This window comes from Salvelinus sp. IW2-2015, unplaced genomic scaffold, assembly GCF_002910315.2.
Source record: "Salvelinus sp. IW2-2015 unplaced genomic scaffold, ASM291031v2 Un_scaffold3451, whole genome shotgun sequence".
Lineage (NCBI taxonomy): Eukaryota > Metazoa > Chordata > Actinopteri > Salmoniformes > Salmonidae > Salvelinus > Salvelinus sp. IW2-2015.
This window is the reverse complement of record NW_019944731.1, coordinates 64,141-74,498: the sequence shown is the minus strand read 5'-3', so window position 1 is coordinate 74,498 and position 10,358 is coordinate 64,141. Positions and strand designations below refer to the sequence as shown.

Below are 10,358 nucleotides of genomic sequence, written 5' to 3'. Positions count from 1 at the left end.
GGGTCACTGGAATCACCGTAGGGTCATGGGGAAAACCGTAGGGTCACTGGGAAAACGTAGGGTCATGGGAAAACCGTAGGTCACTGGGAAATACTGTAGGGTTCACTGGGAATACTGTAAGGGTATGGAAAAACTGTATGGTCATGGAATACTGTATGGTCACTGGGAATACGTAGGGTCACTGGGAAACCGTAGGGTACTGGGAAAACCGTAGGGTCACTGGGAATACTGGTATGGTCCTGGGAATACTGTAGGGTCAATGGAAACTTATGGTCACTGGGAATAACTGTAGTGGTACTGGGAAAAACCGTAGGTTACTGGAATACTGTAGAGTCCTGGAATACTGTAGGGTCACTGGAATACTGTAGAGTTCACTTGGAATACTGTAGGATACTGAGGGTACTGTAGAGTCAACTGGGATAGCAATGGTCACGTGGAAATACTGCATGGTCACTGGAAATACTGTAGGTGCACTGGGAATAACTGCAGGGTCACTGGGACTACTGTAGGGTACTGGGAATACTGTGAGTCACTGGGAATACTGTAGGATCACTGGGAATACTGTATGGTCACTGGAGTACTGTAGAGTCACTGGGAGTATGGTAGAAGTCACTGGGAATACTGTAGGGTCACTGGAAATTCTGTTAGGTTGTCACTGGGAATACTGTAAGGGTCCTGGGAATACTGTATGTCACTGGGAGTGCTGTAGGGTCCTGGGAATCTGCATGGTCATGGGAATACTGTAGGGTCATGGGAATAACATGCATGGTCTGAGAATACTTGCATGGTCACTAGGAAATACTGCATTGTTTACTGGGAATACTGTAAGGTCACTGGGAATACTGCATGGTCATGGGAATATGTAGGGTCACTGAGGGAAATACTGTGAGTACTGGGGAATACTGTAGGGTCCTGGTTTTAATACTGGTAGGTCACTGGGAATTATGTGGTCACCTGGGCAACTGTAGAGTCACTGGACTACTGTAGGATCACTGGAATTACTGTATGGTCCACTTGGGAGTACTGTAGAGTCACTGGGCAGTACTGTAGAGTCACTGGGAAATATGTAGGATCACGGGAATACTGTATGGTCACTGGGAAGTACTGTAGAGTCACTGGGAGTACTGTAAGAGTCCTGGAATACATAGGGTCACTGGAATACTGTAGGGTCACTGGAATACTGTAGGGTCACTGGATACTGTAGGGTCGCCTGGAATACTGTATTGTCACTGGAGTCTGTAGGGTCACTGGGAATACTGCATGGTCCATGGGAATAACTTAGGGTCACTGGGAACATTGTAGGGTCACTGGTTGAATACTGCACTTACTGGGAATACTGTAAGGTCACTGGGAATACTGCATGGTCACTGGGAATACTGTAGGGTACTGGGATACTGTAGGGTCAGTGGAATACGTAGGGTCAGTGGGAATACTGTAGGGTCCACTGGATAACTGTAGGGTCATGGGAATACTGGCCTGTCCTGGGAATATGGTATGGTCATGGGAACTGCATGGTCACTGGGATACTGCATGGTCACTGGGATACTTGCATGGTCACTGGGAATCTGTAGGGTCCCACTGGGAATACTGTAGGGTCATGGCAATACTGTAGGGTCAGTTGGGAATACTGTAGGGTCACTGGGAATACTGTATGGTCACTGGGAATCTGTAGGGTAGTGGGAATACTGTATGTCATCTGGAATACTGTTCAGGGTCACTGGAGGGTACTGTAGGGTCAGTGGAATACTGCATGGTCAGTGGGAATACTGCATGGTCAGTGGGATACTGCATTTGTCACTGGAAATAAACGTATGGTCACTGGAATACTGTAGGGTCACTGAGGGTACTGTAGGGTCAGTGGGATACTGTAGGGTCACTGGGAATAAACTGTAGGGTCAGCTGGGAATCTGTAGGGTCACTTGGGAATACTGTAGAGTGCACTGGGGATACTGTAGGATACTGGGATACTGGTATGGTACCTGGGAGTAAGTAGAGTACTGGAGTACTGTAGAAGCACTGGGAATACTGTAGGATCACTGGGAAATACTGTTTATGGTCAACTGGAGTAGCTGTAGAGTCACTGGGAGTCTGTAGAGTCCCTGGGAATTACAGTAGGGTCACTTGGGATATACTGTAGGGTCATGGATGACTGTATGGGTCCACTGGGAATACTGTAGGGTCTGGGAATACTGTATTGTCCTGGGAGATTGTAGGGTCACTGGGAATACTGCATGGTCATGGGATAACTGTAGGTCACTGGGAATCATGTAGGGTACTGGATACTGGCAACTGTCACTGGGAATACTGTAAGGTCACTGGGAATAGCTGCATGGTCACTGGGAATACTGTAGGTCCACTGGGAATTACTGTAGGGTCAGTGGGAATCTGTAGGGTCACTGGAATACTGTAGGGTCAGCTGGGACTATGTAGGGTCACTGGGAATACTGCATTGTCACTGGGAATACTGCATGGTCACTGGGAAACTGCATGGTTTCAACTGGAATACTGTAGGGTCACTGGGAATACTGTAGGGTCACTGGGAATACTGTAGGGTCAGTGGGAATACTGTAGGGTCACTGGGAATACTGTATGGTCCTGGACTACTGTAGGGGTCACTGGGAATATCTGGCATGGTCACTGGAATACTGTTAGGGTCACTGGGAAATACTGTAGGGTCACTGGGAATACTGTAGGGTCAGTGGGAATACTGTAGGGCAATGGGAATACTGTATGGTCCTGGGAATACTGTAGGGTCAGTGGAAATACTGTATGGTACTGGGAATAATGTAGGGTACTGAGGGTATGGTAGGTCAGTGGGAATACTGATGGTCAGTGGGAATACTGCATGGTCCACTGGGAATACTGTTATGGTCCTGGGCATACTGTAGGGTCACTGAGGGTACTGTAGCGTCACGTGGGATACTGCAATGGTAGTGGAATACTGCATGGTCCACTGGGAATACTGTAGGGTAGTGGGAATACTGGTTTAGGGTAGTGGAATACTGTATGGTCATGGAATGCCATGGTCCTGGGAATACTGCATGGTCTGGGAATACTGTAGGGTCACTGGGAATACTGTAGGGTTCACTGTGGATACTGTAGGGTCACTGGGCATACTGTAGGGTCAGTGGGAATACTGTAGGGTCAACTGGGAATACTGTAGGGTGAAGGCTTCACTGTTATTCCATTACTGCGATTTCCCTTCAAATTATTTTCTCATTACTGGGAGTTAAAATTTCTGTCTTCCCAAATGACACCGTATTACCTTTATATTGTATTACTTTCGAAAATTGTATATATAGTATAATAGCATCTATAGTGTTAGTATATGATATAGCATCTATAGTTAGTAAGTAATATGATACGCATCTTAGTAGTAGTAAATGATATAGCATCTATAGTAGTAGTATATGATATAGCATCTATAGTAGTAGCTATCTGATATAGCATCATAGTAGTAGTAATAATGATATAGCATCTATAGTATTCTTTTGTGTAAATGATATAGCATCTATAGTAGTAGTAATGATACAGCATCTATAGTAGTGTAAAAGGATATAGCATCTATAGTAGTAAGTATATGATATAGCCTATAAGTGTAGTAAATGATTAAGCATCGTATAGTAAGTCAGTTATATGATACAGCATCTATAGAGTAGTAATGATATAGGCATCCCTATAGTAGTAGTATATGATTAAATCTTATAGTAGGTAGTAATGATATAGCCATCTATAGTAGTAGTATATGATATAGCATCTAATAGTAGTAGTATATGATATAGCACTATAGTCGTAGTATATGATCCAGCATCTATAGTAGTAGTACTGATATAGCATCTATAGTAGTAGTATATGATTATGATATAGCATCTATAGTAGTAGTATATGATATAGCATCTATAGTAGTAGTATATGATACAGCATCTATAGTAGTAGTAAATGATATAGCATCTGTAGTAGTAGTAAATGATACAGCATCTATAGTAGTAGTATATGATATAGCATCTATATCAAGATATACAGTGCTTTCGGGAAGTATTCAGACCCCTTGACTTTTTCCACATTTTGTTACGATACAGCCTTATTCTAAAATTAATTAAATTGTGTTTTTCCCCTCAATCTACACACAATACACAATAATGACAAAGCAAAAACAAGTTTTGACATTTTTGCTAATTTATAAAATAAAATAAACTGAAATATTAGATTTACATAAGTTTTCAGACCCTTTACTCAGTACTTTGTTAAAGCGCCTTTGGCAGCGATTACAGCCTCGAGATGTCTCGAGCCTCAAGCTCTGTCAGGTTGGATGGGGTGCGTCGCTGCACAGCTATTTTCAGGTCTCTCCAGCGATGTTTGAGCTTTGGCTGGGCCACTCAAAGACATTCAGAGACCTGTCCCGAAGCCACTACTGCGTTGTATTGGCTGTGTGCTTGGGGTCGTTGTCCTGTTGGAAGGTCAACCTTCGCCCCAGATTGAGGTCCTGAGCGCTCTGGAGCAGGTTTTCATCAAGGATCTCTCTGTACTTTGCTCCGTTCATCTTTCCCTCGATCCTGACTAGTCTCCCAGTCCCTGCCGCTGAAAAACATCCTCATAGCATGATGCTGCCATCACCATGCTTCACCGTAGGGATGGTGCCAGGTTTCCTCCAGACGTGACACTTGGCATTTAGGTCAAAGTGTTCAATCTTGGTTTCATCAGACCAGAGAATCTTGTTTCTCATGGTCTGAGAGTCTTTAGGTGCCTTTTGGCAAACTCCAAGAGGTCTGTCATGTGCCTTATACTGAGGAGTGGCTTCAGTCTGTCCACTCTACCATAAAGGCCTGATTGGTGGAGTGCTGCAGAGATGGTTGTCCTTCTGGAAGGTTCTCCCATCTCCACAGAGGAACTCTGGAGCTCTGTCAGTGACCATTGGGTTCTTGGTCACCTCCCTGACCTATGACCTTCTCCCCTGATTGCTCAGTTTGGCCGGGCGGCCAGCTCTAGGAAGTGTCTTGGTGGTTCCAAACTTCTTCCATTTAAGAATGATGGAGGCCACTGTGTTCTTGGGGACCTTCAATTCTGCAGCCTTTTTTTGGTACAATCGTGGCTTGGTTTTCGCTCTGACATGCACTGTCAACTGTGGGACCTTATATAGATAGACAGGTGTGTGCCTTTCCAAATCATGTCCAATCAATTGAATTTACCACAGGTGGACTCCAATCAAGTTGTGGAAACATCTCAAGGATGATCAATGGAAACAGGATGCACCTGAGATCAATTTCTCAAAGCAAAGGGTCTGAATACTTACGTAAATAAGGTAATTCTGTTTTCTTTTTAAATACATTTGTAAAAAATTCAAAAAATCCTTTTTCACTTTGTCATTATGGGGTATTGTGATGTCATTATGGGGTATTGTGTGTAGATTGATGAAGGAAACAATTCTTTAATCCATTTTAGAATAAAGCTGTAAAGTAACAAAATGTGGAAAAAGGGAAGGGGTCTGAGTAATTTCCGAATGCACTGTACAGCAGTACACGGTAGTACTCACGTGGTACAGCATACATGTATATAGTATAGTATTAGTACTCACGTGGTACAGCATATATATCAGCCTGCCGTCTCTGAACTTGTCCACAGCATCGTTGGTCGGGACGAACACAGTGAGAGGACCAGGACCTCTCAGAGGCAGAGTAGTCCCACAGTTCTGAAAGACAGACAGACAGACAGACAGACAGACAGACAGACAGACAGACAGACAGACAGACAGACAGACAGACAGACAGACAGACAGACAAGACAGACAGACCAGACAGACAGACAGACAGACAGACAGACAGACAGACAGACAGACAGACAGACAGAAGACAGACAGACAGACAGACAGACAGACGAAAGACAGACAGTACAGCAGACAGACAGACAGAAAGACCAGACGTACAGACGTGACAGACAGACAGACAGACAGACAGACAGACAGACAGACAGACAGACAGACAGACAGACAGACAGACAGACAGACAGGCATTATCATTAGTGTCTCTCTAACAAGGTAAATATCTGTCGGTGTGCCTGGCGCAAGTCGTCGATTTAGGCAGTCCCCGCCCCTCACCGAGGTAAATGCGGTTAAATGCAGAAGACACATTTTAGTTGAATGCATTCAGTTGTACAACGGACTAGGTTCCCCCTTTCCAACGGACTAGGTATCCCCCTTTCACGACTAGGTTCCCCCTTTCAACGGACTAGGTATCCTTTCAACGGACAGGTATACCCTTTCAACGGACTAGGTATCCCCTTGTCAAACGGAACTAGGTATCCCCTTCCAACGGACTAGGTATCCCCCTTTCCAACGGAACTAGGTTATCCCCCTTTCCAACGGACTAGGTATCCCCCTTTCCAACGGACTAGGTATGCCACCCTTTCCAACGGACTAGGTATCCCCTTTCCAAGGACTGTATCCCCCTTTCCAACGGACTAGGTATCCCCCCTTTCCAACGGACTAGGTATCCCCCTTTCCAACGGACTAGGTATCCCCCTTTCCACGGACTAGGTACCCCCTTTCAACGGACTAGGTATCCCCTTTCCAACGGACTAGGTATCCCCCTTTCCAACGGACTAGGTATCCCCCCTTTCACAACGGACCTAGGTATCCCCCCTTTCCAACGGACTAGGTATCCCCCTTTCCAAGATCTAGGTTACCCCTTTCCAACGGACTAGGTATCCCCCCTTTCCAACGGACTAGGTATCCCCCCTTTCCAACGGACTAGGTACCCCCCCTTTCCCTTTCTCTATAACCTAGCAGCAGAATGCTTTAAGAAGCATTATGCCAGAATGGTCCAATCAGTAGGTGAAGTACATCAGAAGGAATACCACCATGGCCTGTACTCATAGTAGGATGATCTAGGATCAGTTTATCGTTTCAGATCATAATAAAATAAGATTTCATGGTACATGGAGGGACCTGATCCTAGATCAGAACTCCTACTCTGAGACTCTTTGTGAATATGAAACCCTGAAACAAAACATCTCGTGAAAAACCATTAGAGTTTCACTCACGTCCACCAGCGAGAGGAAACGGTTGTATTTCTCATCCTTTGTCAGGATCTCCCCGATGGTCTTATCAGCAAACTTCAAGTGAGAGAATGATCAGTCAGTATCATCTAAAGAGTTTGATAGAGGGCACATCTTTGTAGCTTTGCCATAATTGGCTCCTGTGTGAAAATAGGCAGCGCATCGGAGGGATATCTCCATTTTAAAGTAGTTAATTTCTTCTTCCTCTTCTACTACTTCTGTGAGTTTATTTGACAGTCTGTAAACAAACTGAAAGGTTGCATACTGCCACCTAGAGTATGGAATGTTTTCTCATGAGCATAATTCATGGGCTGATCCCTCCTGTTGACCTTGATAGAATTACATGATCCTTCCTTAAACCCATACTGTAGGAAGTCCCAGCCAATTGGCTACTTCAAAATGGTGAAAGTCCTCAATTGCACTGTTTTGTGAAAAGTGGGCCCTCTATGCAACTCTATGGTATCATCCCAATCACAAGTGGTAGCATAGTACAATGCTAAGGTAGTGTTTCTTCATCCTGGTTCTGGGGACCCAAAGGAGTGCACGTTTTTAGTTTTTGCCCTAGCAACTACACAGCTGATTACACTAATACAAGTCTTTAATGATGAGTTGATTATTTGAATCAGGTGTTAAGTGCTGTGGGCAAAAACTCAAATGTGCCCCCCAGGACCAGGATTTAAAAACACTATGCGAAGGAAAACCACCGGTAGAGAGGACCTCTGGGCTGAGGTGTACTACTCATTCTAATTATATGGTAACACCTGCTCATCCTTTGGGCTGTCAGGGATGATATTCCTGGGCATGATTGGCTGGTCGATGATATGGATAACCCCATTGGCTGCTGGGATGTCCTGCTGGATGACTGAGTAGAGAGTCTCAGGAGACTTCACCAATATGAATTGCTGTCAAACAACACAAAACAAATTAGGGGTGGGACCAAACACATTGGGGGTGGGACCACCACATTGGGGGTGGGACCAAATACATTGGGGGTGGGACCAGACACATTGGGGGTGGGACCAAATACATTGGGGGTGGGACCAGACACATTGGGGGAGGGACCAAACACATTGGGGGTGGGACCAAACACACGTAAACTGCGTTCTAAATGGCACCCTATTTCCTATATAGCCCTATGAGCCCTATGAGCCCTATCCCTATGAGCCCTATGAGCCCTATGAGCCCTATGAGCCCTATATGAGCCCTATGAGCCATATGAGCCTATGAGCCTATGAGTCCCTATGGGGGCCAGGCCTTAATCGCCTATGCCCTAGTGAGCCTTGTCATGAGGCCCATATGAGTCCCTATGGAGCCCTATGGCCCTATGTAGCCACTATGAGTCCTATGAGCCCTATGAGTCTAGACCTGATGAGCCCGTTGACTGAGTCCTATACCTGATGAGAGCCCATATCGTTGAGTTTCCTAATGAGCCTATGAGGGGGGCCAGGCTTTGAGCCCTTAGTGAGGTTCTATGGAGCCCTATGAGCCCTATGAAATTCCGCTAATGAGCCCTTAGAGCCCTATGAGGCCCTATGGGGGGCCCTTGATGGCTAGAAGCCATAATGGGAGCCTAATTGAGGCCTAGGGGAGGCCCTATGAGGCTATGAGGCTAGAGGCCCTATGAGGGCCCTATGAGCCTATGAGGCCCTATGAGCCTTGGAGCGGGTCTAAGAGTAAAGTGGATACTATAAAAGGGTAAGTATGGTTTTTGCATCGAGGAATGCCAGCGCCTAAAGAATGGAGGACATTAAGATTTAAAAGACAAGAAATATGTAGGGTTACAAAAGTCTGTTAAAACATCCCAGAAATCCCTGGTTGGAGGCTTGTCGGATTTTCCTGCTTATTCCTTTCTGATTCCAAGGAATATTCCACGGGGAAAAAACATAAGATGAGTCATTTTGCAACTCTTACCGGCAAAGCATTCAATATTTCAGTAATCAAGGAATGCTTGTAATATCTTGGCGAAAAGTCACAGAAGATCTAGTTTATCGCTGTAGTTGAAGATTATTGAAACATAGTATTTTGAACCAAAAGATATGAAACATATATGAATGTGCTAGACGAAATCAGATGAATTGAGAATATTAGTTTTTCTCACCAGGTTAGTTGGGCCTGTGAACCCCGTGAGTTTTGGTCACCTTAATCGGGTACTGGTCGTGGTGCATTAGGGGAACTGAGTGTAGTCAGCCGTATTGGGCTTGAAACCGATTGTAGTCAGCGTTATTGGGGGGCGAACCTGGAGTTGGTAGCTATCGGTTGACCCTGGGTTATCACCTTTCGGGCTTGACACTGAGTTGTAGGTCAGAGCCTTATGTGGTGTTTGAACCTGGGCGTTGTAGGGTGCAACCTAACGGGGCTTTGAACCTGAGGTTGTGTCTTACGGGCTTGAAGCCTGGTTTAGCACGGGGTCTTGAAGAACCTGAGTTGTAGTACCTTATCGGCGTTGAACCTGAGTTGTAGTCAGACGGCTTGATCAGCCGGGGCTTGCACATGTCGCATTGTCCGCAGTTGTGAGTCAAACCGTTATCGGGGCGGGGCTTGAACGCTGAGTTGTAGTGCACCTGTTCTGGGTTTTGACCTGTGGAGTTGTAGTACCGTTATGGGTCTTGAAAACCTGGAGTTTGTAAGTCAACCTTATGGGGCTTGAAACCTGAGTTGTAAGTCACCTTATTCGGGGGCTTTGAGAGATGTATTGGTGTAGTCACCTTATCGGGCTTGAACCTGACTGAAGTTTGTAGTCCAGCTTTTATTGGGGTGTTTGAAAACCTGAGTGTGGTAGTCACCTTATTGGGTTTGAACCTGAGTTGGTGTGGCACTTGCAGTATAGACGGTCGGTTCTACCCAGGCTTTTATACAGGTAGCTGACCCCAGCAAGGTAAGTTGACACGACAGACTCGTCGGTCACGCCCTGAGGAGGATGGACGGACAGGACGAGGTGGAGTCAGTAAAAGCCTGGGCTGCATCTCTAGAGCGCTGCAACCATTCGAGTACATTTTTCCCAGAGAATTCCCTGGTTTTCCAAAGATACTGGTTGGAGATTCACAGTTTTGCCGAGTCATTCCCTTTTAAAATCCAGCAATCATCCAACCAGGATTCCTGGAAAGGTCGTGGAATTTCGTACAACATTTATACACACCTTAGTACAGCATTATACACACCTAGTAACACATTATACCACCTGAGTACACATTTATACAACACCTAGTACACATTTTATACACACCAGTACACATTCTACAGCACCTAGTACACTTTATTCTCTTGCTAAACACTTTGAGCTGAGGAGGGCATAAGCTTGGTTGGTGGGG

General features: G+C 45.4%; 1 protein-coding gene across 1 annotated transcript; it reads right to left on the bottom strand.

Moving 5' to 3' along the window:
* Window positions 1-691: 691 nt before the first annotated feature.
* On the bottom strand, window positions 692-9,506 carry LOC112075892 (stabilin-1-like). Its single transcript, XM_070441102.1, has 5 exons — window positions 9,484-9,506; window positions 7,812-7,952; window positions 7,036-7,107; window positions 5,517-5,686; window positions 692-740 (listed from the first exon to the last, which is right to left on the bottom strand). The coding sequence occupies exons 2-5, from the start codon at window positions 7,851-7,853 to the stop codon at window positions 692-694; spliced, it is 333 nt and encodes a 110-aa protein (XP_070297203.1). The 5' UTR covers window positions 7,854-7,952; window positions 9,484-9,506.
* Between the last annotated feature and the right edge of the window lie 852 nt (window positions 9,507-10,358).

Bases quoted from the DNA above. Each gene is read 5' to 3' on its own strand.
- LOC112075892 (XM_070441102.1), bottom strand. From the start codon at position 7,853: ATGCCCAGGAATATCATCCCTGACAGCCCAAAGGATGAGCAG. The intron at 5,687-7,035 runs GTGAGTGAAACT...TCTGTCTTTCAG, and splicing joins GTTTCCTCTCGCTGGTGGAC to AACTGTGGGACTACTCTGCC. The intron at 741-5,516 runs GTACTGCTGTAC...ATGACCCTACAG, and splicing joins TACCACGTGAGTACTACCGT to TATTCCCATGACCATGCAGA.